Source organism: Acanthisitta chloris, unplaced genomic scaffold (genome assembly GCF_000695815.1).
Source record: "Acanthisitta chloris isolate BGI_N310 unplaced genomic scaffold, ASM69581v1 scaffold9575, whole genome shotgun sequence".
Taxonomy (NCBI): domain Eukaryota; kingdom Metazoa; phylum Chordata; class Aves; order Passeriformes; family Acanthisittidae; genus Acanthisitta; species Acanthisitta chloris.
The window spans coordinates 1-24,496 of NW_008674280.1; the positions used below are offsets into that span (position 1 = coordinate 1).

The 24,496-nt window shown below is 37.7% G+C and overlaps 1 protein-coding gene across 1 annotated transcript in view; it reads left to right on the top strand.

Moving 5' to 3' along the window:
• Positions 1-6,701: 6,701 nt before the first annotated feature.
• Positions 6,702-24,496, top strand: part of LOC103802757 (S1 RNA-binding domain-containing protein 1-like) — a 75,552-nt gene continuing 57,757 nt past the window's right edge. The window contains exons 1-9 of the mRNA XM_009075279.1: positions 6,702-6,778; positions 7,192-7,357; positions 8,124-8,486; positions 9,920-10,086; positions 11,286-11,403; positions 11,550-11,688; positions 14,465-14,561; positions 15,807-15,942; positions 21,455-21,558. Coding sequence (XP_009073527.1) covers positions 6,702-6,778; positions 7,192-7,357; positions 8,124-8,486; positions 9,920-10,086; positions 11,286-11,403; positions 11,550-11,688; positions 14,465-14,561; positions 15,807-15,942; positions 21,455-21,558 — 1,367 coding nt within the window. The remainder of the gene's footprint in view (positions 6,779-7,191; positions 7,358-8,123; positions 8,487-9,919; positions 10,087-11,285; positions 11,404-11,549; positions 11,689-14,464; positions 14,562-15,806; positions 15,943-21,454; positions 21,559-24,496) is intronic.

Here is a 24,496-nt window from a genome sequence, read left to right on the forward strand (position 1 = left end):
CCCCGGGCTGGGCGCGGGGTCGGGCGCGGGGGACCCCCGTGTCCCCGCCTCGCTTGGGAGGTTGCTCATTCGCGTGGTTCTTCCCGCGAGCGCTTCCCAGGTGGGGAGGGGATGTTTGGCTCGGTTAGTCCTTGCCCGTGAGTGTTGCCAGCAAACGTGCTGAAAGCAGCGTGTCGCCTGGGGGAGAATAGGGCGTCAAAGATTATCGTGTGTGTGTTTAAGCTTGGTCACGTTTCCGGGCCCAAAAGCAGTGGTTTGGGTGGCAGGGAGTAGCCAAGCAGCAAACTGTGCTTTGCTCTCCACTCTCCTTGCTTCTGCAGTTCTCCAAAAATGAGTGTTTTGGTGTGGTGAATTCGGCTGTGGCTGTAGCTGTGCAGAAGAGGGGCGTGTCTTCTGGATCTCTTATGTGTCGTGGTTTAACCAGGACAAGGAGCAAAGATGTCCCGTTTAATTCAGCTGGATGGGAGTGTCACTGCGTGGCTGGTTTGCTGGACTGGGCAAAAAGTGTAGCTGCACACGATGCTTCAGCCTGTTGCTGAATCAGAAGCAGTATCCCCCTGATTTTGGGTGATGTCTGTCTTAATAGGTGGTTTGAGATAAGTGGATTAAAGAAAAAGCATGAAAACTGTTTGTGCCCTCCCGTTTTTTCGCAGACCTGAGTCATTTACAGGCAGCTGCATAACACAGGTTGTTCTTTTTCCCCAGTGGGACCACTAGTTATAGGAACAGGCTTGGAGCAGTGTGTGCATTCTAAGGGTTCTTGCTGGTTTGTAAGTAGTAGCAGTAGCTGGTGTTCCTGCTAGTCTTATGCCTTTTTCTTTCTGGTTAGCTTTGAGGACTGTTTTGCTGCATGTATGTACCCCATATGTCTCTCCCTTTCTTTGTGGCTGTAATTTTCCAGTTAGTGCTGGAGTCTCCTAATTTGTGTCTGCAACTCCTTCCTCAGGCAGGCCTGACTGACTTTGTGCAGGAAAAGTCCTTGGAAATCTGCACCAGCTTCTCTGAGCAAAAGTGTCTGAGAGTTCTCCAAGGTTTTAACCTCGAGAGGATTACAGTAAGTTGCATTTATGTTTCAAAGTACGACTCAGTTGACCTGTCTCTCTAGGATAAAAACCTGAAGAGACACAACAATTCCCATACAGTCTCCCTACCATTGGTCTGCATAGCATTTTTCTCCTTGTTGCTGACTGTATGCTCACACTTCGTTTTGGTTTTTTTTCTTAGAATGTTATTCTAGCATGCAAAAGAGGTGTCTTAAAATGACAAGCAGAATCAACGTGTTGAGAGCCTCCATATAACTATTTAAGTGGGCCATTCTGCTGGTGCTGATAACAGTCTGAAATTCACTTTCCGTGTGGGATTTGTGTTGTTCTTTTTATGTGCTGCCCCAGATACTTCACGTTCTGAGAAACTCTGGTTTGGCTAGTATTGCTAGATTTAAGAAGAAGCTAAAATGCACAATTCTACTATCCTTCCTCTTTTTTTCATGATGGAAAAGCAGATGCTGTAGAGCAAAGTTTGAGGAGCTTCCTGCATAGAGGAGTTGCTGTTCTGTAAGGAATGTGTTTCTTTGGATTAACTGGAAAAGAGTTTCAGAAATTTGTGTGTCCGTTTCAGTTGGAGAAGACTTTTTGCAGTTACTGAAATGAAATTAATTCCCAAGTATATTTCTGAAGGTGGTGTGTTTGTTTCATTTGTTGGTTGTTTGGTTTTGTTTATAATCTTGTGCCTTCAGGTATAACAATCTACTTGAGTGAGTTATTTCTGACTCTGAAAATTATTGCTCTAATGGTAGAGTTTCCAAACAGGTGTGTGCTAATGCAGGTCTTTTTGGGGGATTTGGGAGAATGGTGGCAGTGAATGAGGATTTTTAATTGCTTTTAAACTCTTATTAAACCTCTCTTTCTGCAAGCAGTGCTTATGCCACCTGGATTCACTATGAAAAATTTACTTTTAGTGAGTTGTGTCTTTGCATGAATAGGGAGATTGAATAGAACTGCAGTTTGTAAATGAGATTTGGTTTGCTCCTTAACATAATAAGGTCTTTTAAGCCTCAATCTACTTGTATTCTATGTCCAGCCTGGACCTATTTGGCAAGAGAGAACAGGGAAATTGTTACTGCTTTACTGTATATTTCGTCCATATCCATGTTAAGATTCTGTACAGTGAAGTGTAGTAAGAGCTACTCTGTCACTCTTCTTTGTTCCTGATGTCACCCAACACCAAACTACACTAGCCTTCTTTTAATGAGTAGTTGACAGGTAGGGAAAAGTGTGCTATTTACAGCCATTGGGATAGTGATGTGGAGCTCCACATGGGATACAGAGAATAGAAGGGGTGGGAACAAAATAACTGGGACCAAAACTCATGTCAAACTAGTTGAAGAGTGGACCTAGCAGATATATTTATCTACAGTAAAGCAATGATTTCATTAGTTTCAGCCCTTCTTCACTGGACAGCATAATAGCTCTGTGAAGTCTGTTTATTATTACCATGGAAGTACTTTTGAAGAACATGCTGTACCTGTTGAGGTTTTTTTGAGAAGCATGGTTTTAGTGATTGCTGAGTGTTTTTCAAGCAATGATGTTTTATGCTGTCATTTGGGATAGGGTCAAGAGGCGAGTTTTGATTCCCTTCATTTCTCAAAGAATGGCATTGTTTAAAAATTAAGAAGTTTCTGATGATGTACATAAAATAAGAAAAAATATGCTAGCTAGTATTACTTGGAAGCTTTCTAGCCTCAGATTTAAGGAGAGCTGCTAGAACAGAGTTTGCAGGAGTTCAATATGGCAATTGGCAAGCTGGAGAAATTCTGCCCAGGGTGGCTGGATGACTTGTGCACATCACTGGATACTGCATGTTTACTTCCTTCAGGTGATAAATACAGGAAATGCCAAGCACTGTAAACACCTTTGATAAGGTATAGCAATACTGAACACTGACACGGAAAGAGAAAAACGTTTGCTCTGAGTGCAGCATAAATAGTTTATTTTTAATTTTTCAGCTTTGTAATTGGCTCTTCTACAGCTCTGGGACTGTTATGGATTTGGAAGGGGACATAGGTCTCTGCAAGCTATAGTTTCTTTCCTCAAAGTAGAAACCGACTCTCACTTTGAGTGTGGTTAACTGAGTGTCACAGAAAAATGAGAGGTAAAGGCAGTTTTCCCACTGAGGCTAGTCTATCTGGAAAATACAGTAGGAGATAAGTGGACAACTTCACCGTGGCTTGATCCCAGCACACTGTGGGAAGGTGAGTAAAGCTCTTCTGCGCTCCCTCAGCACTTGAGGCAGGAGGCATGGGGGACTGTATGCCTGCAGAAGCAGAGCATGGAGCTGGCAAGAGCTTGTTTGATTGCCTTGCCATGTAGTCACTGCAGTCAGCATTGTAGATGCACCATGTGGAGCTTAACTGTGTTTGCCTGCTTCTTGAGTCTTCCTGCCTTACTTCAAGGGCTGTCTTCAAGCTTTCTAAAAAGATTCTGTAATAGTTATCTGTCATTGTCAGTGGCATTTAGACTTGTTTTTTCATCCTCTTCCCTGCTTCTCCTTCCACAGTGAATCACAGAAGGGTTGGTTTTCTTAGTCATTAACTGTAGGTGTTTGCCCACCCCGGTGCAGGCAACTCAGGGGAGAAATTTAGCAGACAGCTGTCTGGCAATTTGCAATCAAACCAGAAGTACTTTTTTGGGTTCTAATTAAAAAATTATTTTTTGTAAACAAAAGAATATATGTAGTAACTGTAAGATTATTTTCTACAAATATGAAGTACAGTTAGTTTGTTGTATTCATTATGAGAGGGAGAGGTGGTTATAACTTGGCCCTAGCTCACAGTGAAATAGCATGCCTTTTTTTTTCCCCCCTTTGTGATATTCCTTGTTTGACAGTCATCTCACAGATGCTCTTTTGGTATTGGGCTTTTATTTTGAGCTGTAGAGCTCCATTTTGGCTTCTGACTATGGTTTGACTGTTCATGGAGCATCACTCTGAAATGAGTTTTGTGCTTTAAATTGACATCTTCCCTGAGTTCAAATTAACTTTAATTGCAGGTACAAAAACCTCTAGGAGCAAAGTTACCAGTCTTCTCAGAAAAACGTAATAGATTAATAGCATAATTCAACTTGGAGTTTCTGTATCTGAGCCCAGTCCCAACTCACTATATGCTTGTAAGAAGTGGCACAATATTGATGAGTAGGACAGAGGATGATCTGTTGATCTTACCTTCTTTGATCTTCTGCATGAAACATGTTTGATACTTCTCCAGCTTTCTAAAGGACTGCAACAAACACTTAAAAGATGATATATTGATTTATTTTTTTTTAAGTGTAAAATACAAGAAATCAAATGGGAGAAAAATACAAACATTGTAGTCTTGTAAAGACTTAGCCTTATTACATATCATCTTCTGTCCTGTTCCATGCTTTCTTATGCCATTTTTATGCTTGTTATGTAGTAGTTCTACTTTAGTGCATTGTATGAAGACAAGTAGACTTGGACCTAAGGATGTAGGAGCAAATACTAATCTGTTCATTAAGAATGTGGAAAATGCCTGGTTTCATAAACTAAGGAGCTCATCTCCAATCATCTTACGCTGGTATGAAGAGTTAAATCAGTCACCAGTATTGGATGGCAGGAAGTAAAATTAACTTTATGAAGTAAGCTTTACTCTTGCTGTAATCTTAATGTACAACAGAAATGTTGAGATATTTTGAGACCCTGCCCTTGGCTACTTGAGGTGAGATGGAAATATTAGCAGAAAAAAAGACCTTCCAGATGAGGCTTTCCTGTCACCTGGGCTTTTGCCTAAGTCCCAGAACTATCATGGTAATATATACTGAGTGTTCAAAACTGGCAGGGAAGTTTAGGGTGGTGTTACATAGTGGGGAGGGTGCTGACCTCAGGTGAGAGTCCATGCATATTGGCTTTTTCCTGCATACTTGCTGTGATTCGGTGGGTAACTATGAAGAAGCTGGTTAGAGTGCTTAAAAACTGATCACTGGCTTCCAAAATTGCCTGGAATCCTAAACAATACCCATGCAGTAGCAGGAGTGATAATGAAATTGTAAGCTAAACACCTAGTACAAAAACAGAGGGAACTGTGGAACCTAACCATGTGAAAAGTGTCCCAGTGCCCAAGACAGATGGGGAGATCCATCTGTCTTGGATGTTACCTAATGCTGGGAATCTTGCTGTTTAAAGCATTTTGTTTCTCCCATTCACAGATTAAAGTACAAGGTGAAATGGACACTTTATTTTCATACCTCTGAGGTAATGGGGATAAAGAAATTATTAATTCAGAACTATGATAATGGCAGTTCAGGTATAAACAGCAAAGGAAAATAGAGAAGTGGAGTGGCTGGGTGAGATTGCAGGTGTGTCAGGACTGACAGTGAAAAAGTCACCTGGAAAGCTAATAAGGTGATTAATATTTGTTGTGTTTTGTGGAGATCCATGTTTTTCTGTGATAGATGTGTATTTTAACCAGGCACATAATGGGGTTTGGGTCAGTGGAACACCCACAGAAATGCTGACCAAGATGATTGCTACAAGAAGGTGTTGTGCAAGCAAGCTAATAATGCTGTTTGATGTGGGCCTCTAGTCCTCCTTCCACTGTGGTGCTGAAAATTGTCACTTCAATTACTGTACTGCTTTACAAGGAAGATTTGCTGAAAGCCATTTATAACAATAGTTGTGCTTCTAGTGCTTTAACAGAGGCCAGAATGAACTTGGATTACGTGCGTTTTGCCCTTCAATTCAATGGCACTTTGCAAAATACTTATCCAGTTTGTTCTGTGCAAACATGGGACTTTAAGGCTTGTATCGCAGTGGTAAAGCGAGATCAAAGGCTAAGGTACAAAACGCTGGAGAATAGAATGTGAAAAATGATGGAATTGTACCAGATATAGCTAAAATCTGCTTATGATTTTCACAGTTATTTCTATAACTTACGGATTTTTTTGCTTATAAAGTTTTTTCAATTTTTATTTTCTGACAGGTAAAATTTTGAGGGTACCTTGAATTTTTTAACTAAAAGTGCTACATGTGATGATTGAAATTGATACCCAACTACTGCCAAAAATTCTGTATCTGAAATGCAACTGTTTTAGGTAGGAATATTGGGTCAGGAGAAAGTCTGTGCCTTCCCTTTTACCTTTGGTAATTGTTTTATGCACTTTCTATATGTTAAGGAACAGCTCATTCAAAATAATAGTTATTCTGCATACAAGCAATGGATATGTTTAAAAGTGAAATTCTAGATAGAAATGAATAATTTTGTCCTGTCCCATCAAAACCGTGTGTGAGCTCACTTCGCTAGATTTCAGTTTGATTTTCTGTGCTTTTTAGATGGGTAGATGAAATACTGGCATGGTATATGTGACATCCAACAATATGTATAAGAACCAGCACTCTTTTCACTAGGATAGCTTTACATACGAGTCAAATAATTACCTCCATGTGAAGAGAAAAGTAGTTTGAGAGGTTACAGTGCTGGTTTGTTTGTTTACTCAGTTGAAAAGATTGTTGAATGTGTGCTGCTGTGGCCTAAATTCTTGGATACTGAGAAATCCAAACTTGCTCTAGAGGAAAGTTTTGTGATTGATGAAGACATTATGAGGGCACGCTAGGCAGTGAGTTAAAGGGCTGAATAAGACAATACAGCTTCAACCAAATGTTCTAGTTCTCTTTTCTCGCCTCTGTTTCAGATGTCATCTCTACCAAGGAGGGCGAAATCTGAAGCCAAAGCCCTTACATCAGAAGAACTACCTTCATTTCTTGATTCGTAAGATCATTTGTTTCCTTTAGAATTTTTTTAAAGGTTTGTGCTAAGCATGAGCAATTGTGTAAGAAAAACACTCAGTTTCTGAGAGATTGGTTAAAAAGTTCTCTTGCACAAAACTTCAATTATAAAACACGAATTACTTATGCTTCCTTATGCTCATAGTGAAGATAGAGTGAAACTGACCTGCCAGTTGTCCAAACAGAATCAGTTGTGTACACACCCCAGGAACTAGCTTCATAAAAGCTTGGTAAATTGTTTGAGCCATTATCCGTGCAGCAGCATGAAAGACTTGTATTTGTTGAGTCTGCCTACCTTTCTGTTCACTTTCTTTCATGCCAGAAAACACTCAGATCAGCTTGTTTTATTTTTTTTTTATTCTCATAGGCAATATTATTGATTTGTTTGTTTTTCAGCTCTCAATCGGAGGAGGAGGAGGAGGAGGAATGGGAGCCAGAAAGCAAAATCACCAAGAGACCTCATTTGCCAAAGAAAAATGAGGAAAAAGCTAAAAAGGCTGCTGCTCCACGGTCAGCTGTGGCCAGGAAAATGGTCAGGAAGGTAGCAATAAAAAAAGAAATGGTGAGTATCTGTAAGAAAGACGTTTAATTACTGCTGCTGGCAAGTCACATAACCAGAATTTTTCCAACTCTGGTTCAGTGAGTTACCGGAGTCTTTTTAGATCATACAGTTCTACTGTTCCTGTGAATATTCAGTGTGTTGAATAGACGTGGCTTTCTTATGCAATAAAGTGTCCCAAGATCTAAGGGCTCTCCTTGAAAATTTTGGACAATGATAATAGCATGTGGTTTTCCTTGGAGATTTCTCTCAACATGAATAAATCAATGCATCTGTTGATTCTGTAATATCTCTGGTTTCTGTGTTGCACCAGTCCTTCTGGCTTCTGAAGATGGTCTCTGGAGAAATTCAGGAAAGGTGATGTGGCTTGTCCAAGGTTAAACTGTATCTTGGCAGGCCAAATCTCAGTTCCGGTTCCCATGCTGGGAACCTAACACCTCATTAGATGAGTGCTTCCCTGCCCTGCTGTTCCTTGTTTGCTTGAGATGAATGGAGGCAAAGACTGTAAGTCAGCATCTTCTGAAGGAGATTACAGTTAAATTCTTTCCAGGATACTTTTACTTGATCTTCTAAGTCACAGTTCTGCTGGGTGTGTTTGTATCGTTTCCTCCATGCTAGTTGTGTTTGAGATTACTCTGGCTTGGTGTTTTGCTGCCAGACATCACTTGGGAAATGATGTCTGGTAGCAAGTCTTCTTAGTTTTTAAATGAAATGTTGGACCGCTTTGTATTAGTCAATGCTTAACATGGTTTCAATGTCTTTTTGACAGGATACATCCTTGCCTATTTCATCCATAGAAGATAAAAGAGTGCAGGGTCTAAAACCTAAGGAAGAAGGTGTAGGCACTAAACCAAGAACTTTAAATCCGAAGCCAGAAGTGCCTAAAAAAATGGAAATGAATTCATTCCAAGGGAAGAATGAAAGGCGTTTATGGAGTGATGAAGGACCCTCAACAAGTGTTGCTATAGTAGGAAATCAAGTGAAACAAGAGAAACCTGAGGAGAATTTTGCATTTGATGAACCACCTACTAAAATGATTAAGTCAGCTGCTTATCCTGAAGGAAAGCCAGTTAAAAATCTAGGAGGCAAGAAAATAAAAGAAGAATATGAAATGAACTGGGATATTGTAGAGGTATGGGATCTTTTCCTTTGAGGTATCAGTGAAACAATTTCCTACATAATTAGCACTTAGAATCTTAACATGCACTCAGTCCTCTGAACTTAAGTAATCATTTAACCTCTACATAAATTGTCATAATAGATGTTACAATAAAACAATGTAGATGTTGGTTGGTAACTGTCAAAACTTCAAACTTTGACATTATTCTAATATCTGTGACTTTGGTAGCCCTTAGTACAAAGCCTACCTGTAACAGTTTGCATGCTTCTCATTTATTGGCACATGGGTTTTTTTGTGGATGTACTCAACTGAAACACCTTCAGGAAGAGATGTTGAAACGTTTGGAATGTCTGTGTGCACAGTTTCACAGTTAAAGATTTAGTTAGTGTGGATAGTTTCATTGTAGAGACTCATTTGAGAGTATCAATTTATGGTCCCTTCAAAGAGGAGACTGCATTCCTCACACAACAGTGACATCAAGGGAGATATCATCCTTGTTTCTGTGGGATGTTGACTTTGAAGCTGTTCAGGTGCAGACAGTTTTAGGATAGCTCTTGTCCTGGGAGGCTGGGTGTAGTTATGGAACATTTTAATATGAACAGAATGGGAATAGATAGGACACATTATAATTATCATCCTTAGTACTCTCTGCTTAAGAAAGGTGTAAAGTTTTGTTCATAAGTGGTCTAAAATATTCCTGGAAATGCAGATGGAGAATTTGATCTTCGGGTATTGGTGCTCTAAAAGCAGTGAATATCTTTGTGCAGGGGTTGTTACATTTTTTGGCTTGAGAATAAAACTTTGTCAGCTGTCTATGGGAGTAACTGTGGCGAAGTGCAAACTAACCATAAGATAAGCTACTTGTATAGTTTGTGATTGATTTCATACCAGTACAGTGTAACTGTATCATTAGAAAGCTTAATTTGTTCAAGATTGTGTTTAACTTTGCTAGGTTTAGTTCATCTTGAAATTGTTAGTAGCATCATGCTAGTTTCCAGTTATTGGTTGAGTGGGGTTTGGTCAGCTCTGGCTTTGTGGGTTTTGTTTGCTTATTTAGTTTAACCATGAGGTATGTCAGTGGTGGTTTAAAAACGAAAACCCAAAAAGTTCGAAGTTTTATGAGTTGCTATGTACAGTTTGTCTTTCTATTTTGATTTGGTTTTTGCTGATTTTTTTTTTTTTTCTGTGCCTAAGAGGCACTTCTTGCCATGTGTTTTTACTGTGGTTACAAGTTTCTGGAAACACTGGTGGGTGCATGTCTTTCTGAAATACTGTATATGGTGGCTGGTTGCATGAGGATCCTGGCATTCTAGCTTGAGGAGGACAGTTGTTCCTGCTGGCTAGTGTAATATTCTGGGAGTGGTTTTGAATGTTGAGTGAGGGGCTGCTTAAAGCAATCTACCACCTCTCTTAAGTGTGTTTTGATTTTGTTTCTCCTTTGACAGGCCTTGTCAGAAATAACAAATGTTGATCCATGGGTATGTGCCAACTTAATTCAGCTCTTTCAAGAAGAAAACACAATTCCTTTTATCGCTCGGTATCGAAAAGAGCTCATCAATAATCTGGAGGCCGATACCTTGCGAGAAGTGCAGCAAACACTGGAAGAGCTACGGTAAGTAAGTTAACACAGGGAGGTATCTGGGTGGGAGGTAAGTAACAACCGGCTGCTGCTTCTGTGTCTTTTGTTTTGGCACTTTGTACACACTACAGCTATAAAGGAACTCATAAAGAAAAAAGCTTATAACAGAGGTAATTATGCTTGATACCTGTTTGGGGTTTTGTTGGGGTTTTTTGTTGGTTGGGGGATTTTTTTTGGTTTGTGGGTTGTTTTTTTTTTTTAAATGACAAGAAATCTAGCATTGCTAATTGCCAAAGAAACACCAGCATCTTACATTTTTTGCAGTTTATTCAAATTGCAAAGAAAAAACTTGTACCGAAAGAGTAGCTTATAGTTGCTGGAGATAGGTACCCTGATTAGATGTAAATTTCACTTTTAGAAAAAGAATATCTAAGAATCTCTTGGCTCCCTGCTTGTAGCAGGGAAGCCTCCAGTGAAGAGCACTACTTAAGGTTGGAGTATACCAGAAGGCCGGGTTAAATTCACCCAGACCATTGCAGCAAAAAAGTGGACAGCAAAGTTTGCTGCAGTGATGGATGAGACTACTTTCATTCCTTGCTTTTGGATGGGCATTTGTTCTTGAGATGGCAAGGGAACAGACTTGCCAGCTGTTCTGTCAACATGGTGTCTTCCTCCTTATACTCCCTAATATCCCCTACTAAAAGATTCTTTCCAAAGAGGGAAAGTGGCCGGGGAGAGTTCTTGTCTGAATAAGTAATTTAAATCATAACAAAATACCTTTGCCGCTTGCATTTGCTCATGTGTCTCTTATTGGAGACCTAGATGTTTAAGTCTAGTACCCTGTACTTGATGCTGCTGAATTATATTGGTATGAATGAATTGGTATGAGCTGTAAGTGCTCATCAACATGGATTTATCTTGGGGCCTTTTTATTTGGCTTCCAGGTCAGTAATTGTGCAGAAATGTATGTAGCAGTAATGACTATCAGTATTGTTTGATGATTGTTCTTAAAGTTGCCGCAAGATACTTTGATACAGTTTTGAACTAATGGGAGTAAGAGAATAATGGTTAGCAACTTTTGGATTTTTAGACTTGGTTTGTTGAGGCTTAGCCTGAGATGTAATCTTCAGGGGTTTCAGAGACTTTCAGCTGTGTAATAAACAAGGTCACAATCAAAAGCCTTTTTTTATCCACTGTGGAATGTGACTTAATATTTCTCTCTTACATTTTAGTACTGTTGCAAAGAAGACACATACAACGATACAGAAGTTGAAGAAAGAAGGGAAATTATCCAGTTGCCTTTTAAAAACATTATTAAATTGCAGAACTTTGGAAGAATTAGACCATGTGGTCAGTACTCTAGTCTCTTTTCAATCATTCTTAGTTGACATGTGTTCTTGCGTAACTAAATAGTGCATAATGTCAAGTACATACCATGACTGAAATATTTCCTTGCTTTGTAATAACCGTGGGTTGTTTGTTTTTTTTTGTTTAAGTCTACACCTTATAAAACAGGGAGTAAAGGCACCAAAGCCCAGAGGGCCAGGCAGCTGGGATTAGAACCTGCTGCTCTCTCCCTTCTGCAGAATCCCATGGAACTCAATCTCTTTTCTTACATTAGACCCAATACCAAAGGTAAGTGCTTTGCTTCTATGAGCAGTAACGTCCTAAATGTCTGAAAATATTTTGAAAGGGAAATTACTGTAATTGTTCTGATGTTGCTGGAAGTTAGGCAACTATTTTAAATTCAACATTACTTGAGGCAACATGCAGTAAGAGTTTACATTTAATGCCATGACTCTCCAACCTTTCCTGTCTTTTGTATTGTAAATAGTAATAGTTATGGTATACAAGAGACAGAAGTCAGGAGACCTTATAGTTGACATCTAAGAGAGAGGGAACCTTACCACACACCTGAGACCTCTCCATGATTCTATTAAAATTGTTTACTGAAGATTCAGTGCTGATTGTACAAGAGGTTTATGCTCATGTCCTGTACTGAAAGAAATGTCACCCTGTAAAGCTTGTCTTCATCAAAACTGGCCTTGGTGATTGGGAGTAAGCAGGAGAGGTTTTTTTACTGAATGACATTAGGGATTGGAGAAGATGCAGTCTCTGAAATTTGAGCAAGAACTTTGAACAACATGATCTTCACCTACAGACTGCAGAACTGTGTGTCTTTGTGAATGCAGTTATGGGTGAATCTGTAGGGGGCAATCTCTGACAGTAAAATGCAGAGGTTGCTACAGTCTTCCGTATGTTAAAACAGAGATGTACTTCACTTCTATTCTTCTCTGCCCCAACACATACTTTTTGCATTTCAACATAAAGGTACTGAACCTCCTTATCAAGGCTGACTCTTACCACTTTTATTTTATTTAAATATTGCTTTTAAAACTCTGCTGATTTTACACTGAAAATCAGTTACAAAATATCTGGTTGCTTAATTAATGCATTTTAGAATATGCCATTGCTTCATTCAGCAGTAGGTTGCAGCGATATATCTGACTATTCTGGCAGAGTCTAAAGAGCCAAAAAGAAAACCTTCATGGTGAAAGGTCAAATGAATTATTTAGGGTGCATTCAGAAGGAACTGCTGTTTGTTGCACCATAAACATTAGTTTTTGAAAATCAGTACACCTATTTTCAATTTTGTGCTAAAAATAAGGCTCCTCAGGTTTATATAATGGTTTTCATTTGAAAGGCGCATCAGAAATTATATCCATCTGTGAACTGGGTCACTTTTATCAGCTTGGAAGTCAATTTGACAGCCTATATACAGCTTGAGATCAGAGTGAGTTTTTTAAAAGAAACAAGCCATTTGCAGTACAGAAAAGTTTTCATCAAATCTTAATATTTGGTTCTTTTAAATTCTCAGTGTTTTTCAGTTTATACTAAAAATAAACTGAAATAAAAACAGCAGTTTGTGTTTCAAAGCCAGACGTTGGAAAGTTAGGGAATCAGGCTCACCAGAAAACTTTGTTTTTCCTTTTAGTTGTATGCATGGTCAAATACTTCTCCAGTTCCACAAGCATGTGCTGGTGGACACAGTAAAATACCCATGTGAGTGGTGCTTGTTGAATGGGAACTTTTTGGTAATTTCTTTAATCCTGACTGGTTTTGGCCAATGCTATCTCATTCAAATTCCCTCCTAGAATTAAAATAATGTTGCTGTGTACACTTCTGGTACTTGGAATATCTCAATTATATTTAAAATTCCCTTAGCTCTGTGTTCTGACATGACATTCCTTTTCCCATAAGAAACACTAACTCATAGATGTAATGATCCAATTTTCACAACTTGTCGTAAGTTCAGGAATTTAATAACCTATTCTTTTTTCTCACTTTTTTTTCCTCTTTCTGGTAGTTAAGTTTAGCTTCCTCATCTTAAAAAAGGGAGAAATTAATGTTTTCTAACATGTAACATTACAGCCCAGTCAGAGGGTTCTGGATTCAATATAATGAATAGTTAGGCCTATGCAATTTCTTCAAGTGGTGTTAATAAAGCTCTTTCAAGACATTGGTAGTTCATCGGACAGCAGAATGAAAGATAGTAGGTGTTGAAGGAGACAGTTGATAATGCATCTGCCAACTCTAGAATTCTTGTGTTTTGCACTGCAGCATTTGTTACTGACTGTTGCTGGAAACAGGGTTAGATATATTGCATTAAAATACAAGATGTCAATTTTATTTCATTATCATCTGGTTCTGGTCCAATTCATTCACTGCCAAGGATTATGTGCCACTTCTGGCCTTGTGAAGTAGAGTTGTGTGTTGGAAGTTATCTGAACGATTCTGTTATCTCTCCAGAGATATTAAGACATTTTTAACTCTCGATCTTTGGAGATATGTTACAACTTCAGCATTTCCTGGAAGAGGTTGTCAGTACCCCAACCTCAAGTGTCGTTGTGCAAACTCCTGCTGTAAACCAGTGGAAATATAAAACTATTACACAAAGACAGGATTGCCTGCAAAGAGTTTTAAGCATATTCCATATTTGTAACAAAATATGTAAGCTTCTGCTGCAATTACTCATTTTATTAAAACTTCAAAAATTATACTTGAATATCCAATTTTACTATTGTAAATAATTAATTTACATATTGAATGTCAGGATCTATTTGCATCAAAGTCAAAATATTTTTCTCTCATTGTTGTTTTGACTTATGATATAGCATTGATCACTTTAGGCTCATTAAACATATAATAATTTCAGATGTTTTGGATGGGAAGTTTAGTTGGTAAAAAAATTAGTTAATTAGGGTTGTTCATTGAAACCTCTGCAAGTCAATTGGATATCTTTAATCAATTTTCTTTCAGCTTGTATGTATTTTCTTAGTGCTTGTGCAATTGTGTAAAGTAATTTTTCAGATTGTTTTTTCTATAGTTATTAACTGTTTTTTCATCTCAGGGCTTGAAAATGTCAAGGAAGTAGAGGCTGGAGTACAGCATATTTTAGCTGACATCTTTGCTAAAGATAAAGATACGCTGGACTTTGTCAGGAAATTGTAAGTTTGACTCTTAGAATCTAAACTTTCCTTGTTATGTGGTAGGATTCAGTCTCCCAGCATGCAGATACCTAACATTTTTTAATGTTGTGAAAACTGTGTTACTGTGAGATTGATTTAGGTCCATTCCTTCACTTGTACTGGAGGTACAATCATTCACCCTTTTGCCCATCTGGCTATGAGTATGGCATAATGCTGAGACTCCTGGAGACTGAAAAATTCTCTGTGGCTGTGGTCCATATATAGCTCATCTCCCTTACAGTTAGTGACCTGGAAGAGAGTTTTCTCTCCTTGTGCTTCCTTCAAGCTATAACTTTTCAGAGGTGTTTGGTGCTTAAGCTATTGCTCCAGTATTTACTGCTTGAAACCAGGCAGTGTGATTAGCATGCAGGGATGGTCCATTTTGGCACTGGTGATCAACAAGGCATACAAATATGACTGTTTTTGAAGCAGGAGTTACTGATCCTTTAATTGTGTTACCTGAATTTGAATTTTCTTACTTCAGTGTTGTCACATCCAGGATGCTGGTGTGACAGTGTCACTTGGTTTATTTTCTCTGCTGTATGCCATCTGGGACAGAGAAGACTTACCAAAGAGCAGGTGCTGCTCTAGGAGCATGCAGCATTGTTTTGAATCATCAGTATGATAATTTCATTCGTAAAAGATGTGTTGTCACTACCAGTCCAGCACTTGCATTCCATTGACCTCTGGAAGTTCCTCAGCTGGATACACAGTGCTTTACAGATGAGTCCTGTTGATTCAAACTATGTTAGAAGTATGATAATCATGAGGAGCATTCAGGAAGTTATCTATTTGGGATCTATGTTACTTCTAAAAATAATGAAAACTTTTGTGGGTATTAAGTGCTCAAAGCAAGAAATTAATTTGGAGGCTGAATAGATTCGAGAGTGATGTGTTTCTATAAGATAGATAACTACTATAATTTTGTTTGTAACTTGGCAAAATATGTTGTGTGAAGTTGAACTGATAACTGACCAAACTGAAGTGCAGGTTGTGGCTTTTGAGTATCCATTCCCTTCAGAAGGGCTGCAATCATCTTTTTCTGAGGTCTGCTTGAGTCTCTTCTCTTGGTATGTTCCAGTCAGTGTGTCTGCAGGTAATTAGAGTCAACGTAACTTGTAACTGAGCAGACTCCAAACATCACTTTGATTTAATATATGTGGTAATGACTTGTTGCAAGTTTCATGCTAAAATACCTTATTAATATTTGCTTCTTCCATTCAGATGTCAACAACGGTACATTTCTATCCAGTCAACCTTGACAAAAGTGTCAGCCAGAAGTGGAAATGAAAAAGATATTGATAAGTTTCAACTGTACCATGAGTTTTCTTGTAATATAAAGAGCATTCAGCATCATCAGGTACAACTACAAATTTGTATTTTTTTTCTTAGAATTTAAACTGTGTTAAATGTGGCTTTGCTTCTGAATTTTGTTGCTTAAAACTAGTTCTAAAGATACTTTCTTTTGCCTTACAGTTATCCAAGGTAATAGAGGCTTTCAAATTCTTTTAATGCAGGACTAAAATGTTAATCTGTGTTTTAAGAAACTGAGCAGAGGGCAGCTATTCAGTATGCCCACTGTTGTAATTAATTTTTATTGCATAAATCATTATAAATATTTGTTTATCAGATATTTCAATACTGGTATGATTTATTTTTGTCCATTGTCATGCCCCCCCCCTACCCTGGTGAAAAAGGCATAGTGATCAGGAAGGGGGATAAAGGCTAAGCAATTATTTATGTCCTGTAGGAGTGAGACCGGGTAAAAGTGACATAGTAGTGGAACCTGCTTTGTTGTAGTGTAAGAATTTGAAGCAAACATGGATAAACTTATTCTTTGTATGTTTGCTGCAGCACTGAGTCTGAGTGCTCTGAGCCATTTGACACTGACAGGTGAAACTGGTGGGAAGTATCAGGGAGGAAAAATGAAATTGAAGGTGACCTATAAAAGCAGCTCAGGTGAACATCCCAAGCACTACCCCAAACATTGGTTTTGCAAGTCATCACTATTCCCTTTTGTGAAGCATCTTTGGTTATCCTAAGCTCCAAGCCTAGACTTATATAAGTAGACAAAGAAATGAGAGCTGAAGCCAACTTGGTAGCTGATAAGAAGCTGATGACTATCGAGTCATAGTTGAGCTGTCCCCATTGCTAAAATTCAGAAGCTAAAGTGTGGTGCTCTCAATGCAACCATCAAGTCTTTTGGGCTGATTCATAACTAATCACCAAGTGAATTGTCTCTTGTTTTGGTCACAGTTACCTGGCTTAAAAAAACCCCAATCAAACAAAAAACCCCAAAACAAAAACCAACAACAGCTAAAAAACCAGCACCAAAACCCCACAGAACAAAGCAAAGACAAACAAAAAAAAAACCCAAAAGAAAATCCCTAAACCAAAACAAACCATATTACCATACAAAATGTCCTCTTAGCTGCTTCTAACTAGAAATGTCCTTTTCCTTTAGAAGGCTATTATATGCTCTCATTTTTGTGCTTTCTATTTTAAACCAGTGATGTTTTCAACGATAAAGGATTTTATTGCCTTTCTTGACATTAATTTATGACAAAAAATGCTTCACAACATGGATGGGATAATTGTTCAAACAATTTCCACACCCCAGTATGAGTGGTATCAAGTAAAAGACTAAATAGCTACAAATGATTTTAACAGACAGGTTTTCTGTAGATGTTTGATGAGGTACCTACAGTCCTCTTTGTAATATGCGTGAACATTTGCTGTATTTATATTGGTAATTATTTGGTGAAAACTTGCTTCTAGAGGACCTGAAAAAGTTGATAGAGCAATCTATTGACTACTGTAGTGATATTCACAAAGATTTGTAGATTCATCAGCAGATTAAGTGTTTGATGTATGGATTTTTTGTGTGCTTTACTGTTGAAGGAATACTTGGATTATCAAAGGCTTTGTTTTTTCCTTCTCTGACATTGGTGAATACTGAGATATGCAATAGGCATAGGGTGAACAAGTATTTCCTAGGATGGTGGTATGTTTTACTTCTTGTCCGGAGCATCCTTTTTGTTTTCTGTTTCACTTGAGGTTGCTTACCTAGAGCCAGGGCTAGAAACCAGATTTCCAAATCAGGTTAGCACTTTGGACCATGTGGCTGCACTGCTCCTTATTCAGGGTGTGTCCTTTAGTTTGTTTGGTGTTAATCTTAACTCGATCTGGTTTATTTTATTCTTCCTGTTGTCTGTTGTTACTCTTAATGCCTTTCTTTACCTGCTCTGGCTCTGAAGTAATAACTGCTGATTTTGCAGCTGGTAGTCTTGTAATCACAGGGTGTTTTTGCACACTTAAGTGTTGTCTTTCATTTGTATATTACTGCTGCTGACTATTCTAACACATTGAATATTTTTGTATTGTGAATCAAAGTTTGAGGCTCAGGGTATGATGACAGCTCTTTTGTACTAGTTGAGTTAAAAATGCATTTTGCTATCATTTATGATGTAAAATTTGCAGAGTTCCCTGTTTTAAAAAATACTGTAGCTTCTCATGGTTTTGTTTCTTTGCTAGTTTTTCAGTTTGTCTTTGGTCCCTTTTGTATTTTAATGATGAAATAAGAAAAGAATTTTTGTTCTTTATCTGCCATTTCTTCATGAAGCTTAAACTCTGTATTGTCCTTTCCCAAGTCTTTCTCATCACCTTCAATTTCTCTATTACCTGACCTTACTCCCCTACTGAGGCAAATTGCCATTTCTTTTATTTCTTTGATTTTCTTGGGTTGTAACCACCCTTTTTAATACCTAGACATCTTTAGTTTCTCCTTCACTTAAGCCTTTGAAGAAATAAGTCTTTTCTGCATTTAAGAAGTTGGTAAAATGTCTTCTTTATTATGCTTTGGAAGAAGTGAAGGTGTCTTCAAGTGAAGAAATTCTCTGATTTGCTTCAGGATTATTAAAAGAAGCTTATACCCAAAAAAGATATAGGAAAGCCTGAAATTCAGAGTGATTTATATAATTTACTAATCCCTCAGAACTGCAAGTTAAATAGCTGTGTTTGAAGAACACTTGAAAAATTCACTGTGTTGAAGACCTCCTCTGTTCCGTTTGTGACTGTGCACAGACAAGTTTTCTCAGTGCATTTAGCTAGAGGCAAAAGTCAGCTTTAAATCATTTCTTTGCGGGGTTGCAAATATAGGATTTCATTAAATACAGCACTGAAACTTACCATCACCCAAATGTGAAAGCGCTAGTCATCTTAGATCTGGCTACAGCCCTAACTGTACTCTGCCTTACATATGAGTAAAGGTCCTGGACAGTAGCTTAGCATTTTGCCTAAAAGAGACTAGTCTGTGCCTTTATAACCAAAGCATTTGTAGCTGTGAACGTGCCTTGCAGAGTGTGTTGCTGGGAGTGAGACTGTTGTGCAGTAAACTGCAGCTCAGTTCTGCTGTTCTGTAGCTCTCACTGCATGTGCAATAGGTCTGGGTCACTTTATGTGCCACTGTCATTTTGTTTGTTGAGACGTGCCATGAAATAATCAGGACTGGTGTGGAGTTAGGTTGTTTGAAAAAGTTAAAATACTGAAACTGAAATGAACAAAAGAACTTTGTTGTTTTAAAAGCCCAACTCCAGATTAACATGGTCAGATACCTGTGGGTGTTTCCAGCTGGAACATTTTGCTCTTGAGAGGTTCAGCCACAGTTTCTTCCTTTGGCAGCAAGGACAACCTTACTGGACTCTCTTAGGATGTAGTTGAGTAGCTATACCAACACTGTCATAACTAAGGAAAAAAATCTTTCAAGAGTTTATTTGAATTTTTGACTAATTGTAAACAGTTCGGTGTTTGTGTACGCCTTGGGGTAGCTTTCCTCTATTTGGAGATGGCTGAATTGGTGGGAGGAAAAGAATTCATGAATAAAGTGTAATGTTTGAGGCAAGTGCTCTATTTTCAATCTCATACTTAAAAAGGAATTGGAAATTAAATCCTTGGCAAAGTATATAAAACTTATTCAGCGAGTCAAAGTAAATCTGCAGAGGAGAACTGTGCAAAATGAAGGATGTTGTACTTTTATGATAAACAGAATAAGGCTCGATGAATCTTGTGACTAGATCGAATTGTTGTTCTTGCTTTCTCTGACAAATGTATGTTGTTTTTTAACAGCCCTTGCCCTGGATATGTTCCAGTGTCAAAAAAACCCAGTCTTTTTCCAGAAGTGAAGACTGCATTGTGTCTAGAATAGCCAGATTTTTACCTATTACTTAAAACCCAAGAGAAACAAAAGACCTTTATTATATTAGCAGAGAAGTCGAGTAATTCCTGTCTTAACTGAGCATTTATTGGATGATAATTCTTCTCTGAATGCGTCACTTAGAACAGGATAGGCAGATTGTTTAAGAATAAAAATGTAAATAATATTAGCAACTGCATTAACAGCTGGTTTAAGTTCAGGTGACTGACACATTCTGCAGATGGAGTGCCAGGAAACAAAATGTGATGCAAATATTGACCCTGCTAACAGCATGCTGAATGATGACATTATAATTCTATCAGATACATTCTCTGTTGTGAGCATCATTTTGATTTCATTTTAACTTGACATTTAACTTTCTCACTTTTTTTAAAAAATAAAATCTGAATAAACGTGAATGCATTTGATTTGTTAAAATGTGTCTTTCTAATTTCTACATGAAAACATTTGCTTTGGCAGTCAAGGTACCAGATGCTATAATATTTCACATGCAATCTTTATTATTAGCTTTGTTGTTCAATGATATGTCAGGCCTGGTATGTCACAGGAGCAGTAAGGCTGAGGAATACAAATTGGTACTATGTCCTGGAGTCATTTTAAACCATTGTATTTAACATATGTGACATGTCTGAGTTAGCTAGTGATTGAATTAAAGTTCATGATTGACACAGAATGCTCTGTTGTGACAGTGCTCAGGGCCTGCTATATACAGCAACATGTGTAGCCATACAGGAATGTCAACTTCAAGCAGGTTTCTTTTTTTTTTTTTCTCCTTTTTTCCTTTTTCTCCTTTAAAATAGTTTGGAAGGAAAGATGAAACCTAATGATGTGGCTTTTATTTGTAGCTGCTTCTGACTATTACTGTTTCTAAAATCTGTTGGTCAGTGTGTTTTCTTTATGTTAAGGTGAACATTCAGCATCTTCATAGTGAGATTAGACAAGTAGATACCCACCAGTATCTTCCAGGATTCACCACTTGGATTGCCATCCTGGTTTTAACTGTAGAGTCATAGATTGCATATAAAATCGAAGTCTGTATGCAGGTAGCACATGTGCAGCTCAATTTAGCTTTAGATCATGCCTATGCAGTTATCTGCACAAGACTGTCAGAAATACATGCATGTGTTTTAAGGCTGGAGTGCTAATGTAAAGAGTGTATCTACAATCTTTTCTGCTGTTTATGAACTAGGCATGAATAAATTCATCCTCTCTCAAATTAAGTTCTGATTCATAATTAATTTTAAAGTGGGAAGAAAAATGAAATCTGAAGCATAGGGCTAACTTTTTTCCTTTCTGATCTCTATTTCTGATTGGAATAACTTTTCTATTAATTTCTAGAGTTTTAATTTGGGTTCTTAAATAGGATTATTCCACTAACTAAATTCATGCTGACTTGTATTATAATGGTGTTTAAGATAAACTGGATCTTGATATTTCAGACTCCAGGAAAAATATAAGATTTGTTATGCCATGGCATGATTTAATCTGTGTTTAAATTGTAGTTGTTATCTGTACATGCTAGTACTTTGTGAACTGATTTACTGTACCACCATCATGATTTGCTACAGAATGTCAAGCAAGTGCGTACACAAATGTTGATAAGTTTATCTTTTGGATATTTTGTGTGTCATCTGTCTCTGCCATTTATGTTTGCACTCAGATTCTGGCCATTAACCGAGGGGAAAATCTGAAGATCCTGACAGTGAAGGTCAACATTCCTGACGGGGTGAAGAATGAATTCTGTTGGTGGTGTGTCAATGAAAGGTCTGCATGGATACATATTCTTACAGAATTCTCTTTTTTTTTCTATAGACAGCTGCATACTGCAGTGTACCTCATATGTCTCATTACATTAAGAGAACAATTTAAACAAATATTTATTAGATTAGATGAAATTAGCAAGTGGATAATTCGTATTCTGTATTTCCAACTGCTGTAACATTATGCTGAAAAGATCATGCCTTGGGCTATATTTGTGAGTTCTGGCACCATTCTTCAAGCAATTGAATTTCTTTAAAAATATGCAAAGGCTGATGAAATGTGAATATATTTTCAAATTGTAGCATGTATCACATCCAGTAGCCTTTACTTAAAGGACTTTGCAGAATCCAATAGAATATGTTACTGACTTGTAAAATTAAGTTCATGTGCACCATTGCAATGATTAAATAGGGTTATCTTGGATTTTAGATCGCTGAAGTACATAACTCTAAGTTTCACAAATGTAAGAAATCACATGTTTAAAAGAAGCTTAATGGATTTAACAGACAAACCTAAACATGACTGTCTTCAATGCATAATTCTCACATACTGTGTGAACAGGCTCTTGCATTTTGATTGCTGGTTAAGTTAGAAAACTGGGCTCTTAGCATTGGGTGGTTCTTTTATTTCTTACTGATTTGCTCTTACAAGTTGCCTTTTTTTAAAACCTGTAGCGAGATGTTTAATATTGTATGATTTTGAGGTTTTATGCAAAAGTTCAGGTTAAATATATGTTGTTTTGTGAAATATCTGTCAGTCTTTTTCTTGGAAACTGTACTTTGATGTCCTCTGTTGGAGAATATGGTGATCCAAACTGTGCATCTTCCTTGCATGTATAAAAGGCAGGTTTCTCTTTCTCAATGGTTTAAGGTACTGGGCATTGTTCTGGGGATGTCTTAGAAACTCCTACCTTTGCATCCTAAAATTGAATAATGAAAAGGAGGCAAAAGAATAGGAAGAAACACTTTTTAATGTATAAAATAGAATGCTGTGATACTGCTTTAGCATGTATTTCTTTTTCACAATAAATCCAAGAAATAGATGTGGTAGAGATGTTCTGTTTCAGTGTAGAAATTTAATAGGGCTATTTCCCTCTGAAAGGGAATACTAGGGCTCTGAAAGAATTAAAATATTGTTTGGACAGATATCATAATATGAACTAAGACTAAGAGTAAATAACTTTGGGGTTTTTTTCCCCAGGAATGTATCAGGATTCATAAACACACCTGTCTCATTCTAGTTTTAGTACCTGTAGCAGAATTTCTGTGATCCCCTCAGGATGTATATTCTGTAGGCAGAACATTCTGTCAGTCTTGCTTTTACTGCATCTATGACAGAATTTGGAAGCCCTGTGAGCCACAGATAATGGAACAGCTTGCCACTGCTACACAAATAAAAGTGGGATGTAAATTCAGATATTTTTGGTTGATTACACTTTTGTGACTCATCCTGAGATAAAAAGAATATTGACCTTTGAAGTGAAACTACTTATTAATACTTAGCATTCATGAGGCTATATATGCTTATGGCTTTTTGCTATTTAAGGACAACTTTTTCATCACCAAAAACCTTCCAAAAGAACTATTTTAGTAAATCTTGGTGCATTAACATCTAGGACAGATTCTGATTTTCCTTGTTAGACTGACAACTGTGTTATCAAACTGACAAATAGTAAATGTGTATTCTGCCCTGCAACCCATGAAATTACTGTCCAAGAGTGAAATTTGCATTATTTTACTTGCGAGCAGAAGGCTAATAACTTATGTTTGAAGAAATGGTTTCAAAACTTCACAGAAGTATTAACTAATTTGCTGAAGATTACACACAAAATCAGTTGCAGAGCCAGAAATGCTACCTTGCTACAAAGTTTGGTCAGTATCTAGCCACAAAACATTATCACCTACTGCCTATTGAATTAGTAGCAAATATTCTGACTTTTGTGTTCTTCAGAGAGAAATCTTATAGTATTAGATGCTCCTAAGATAGAAAAGTGGGTTTGGAAGACTAGAGTTCATTACTGTGTTGAGCTCCAGGTAGGTACTATCTAAGAATATTGTGGGTTTTTTGAAAGTTCAGAATCTTTATCTGCATCTCTTTGCAGAATAGATGTGCAGAGAAGTCAGGAATAGCCTGGTTCTGTGGGTTGTATTTTTCCCCAGAAAATAGCGTCTCTGTGGTTTGACAGTGAACCTAGCTCCATTAACACTAGACCTCTACTGGTCCCAGAGACTTGGTTCTAAAGTGGAAGACAGAAAAACGGTCAATGTGAAACAGCCTGAGAGGGACTGCTTAGCTGGCTGTGAGTGTAAAGACAACATGGGAGTTGTTCCTTGGGAAGGGGTGAGTGTTTGTTCCAAAGTAGGAGTGCAGTCTTGACAAATGAAGTTCGATGTTTGATAATATTTTATCAGTTTCCAGTCAAAATTCTCAGACCCTGTGTAAAGTCTATGGTACAGGCCTTGAAGGCTTGCTTCGGCTGTGGTGTCTAACTTGGTACATGTTTTGTACAGTCTTGAAGGGACACAAACCTCTGCTATTTGTCCTTCAGGTCTAAAAGCCTAGCTGTATTCTTCCTGCAGCAGTTGGTAGTTAATACTAGTGGTTCTTAACATGGGCTGTGTTAATTCTGTTGATGTTGATGTTTCACCCTCTGTGGTGTATCACTAGTCTAATACTTCTATGCTTATTGTGGTCCTGGTTATGAGCACTCGTATGTGGAGAGTTGACGTGCAGAGTAAGATGATATTATTTATACGCAGCTTTGCTAAATAGGGCTTCAGAAGTCAGATCTTAATTAAATAATCAAGAAAAATCCATTCTTAGAGGGAGGCTTAACTAGGCTGTGGTGATCTTTGAAAATATGCACACGTGATTTTTCTTGGGGTTGTTTTTTTGCAGCAAAGTAGATTTTTCTCTTCTCTCATGAAGTATTGGAATGATT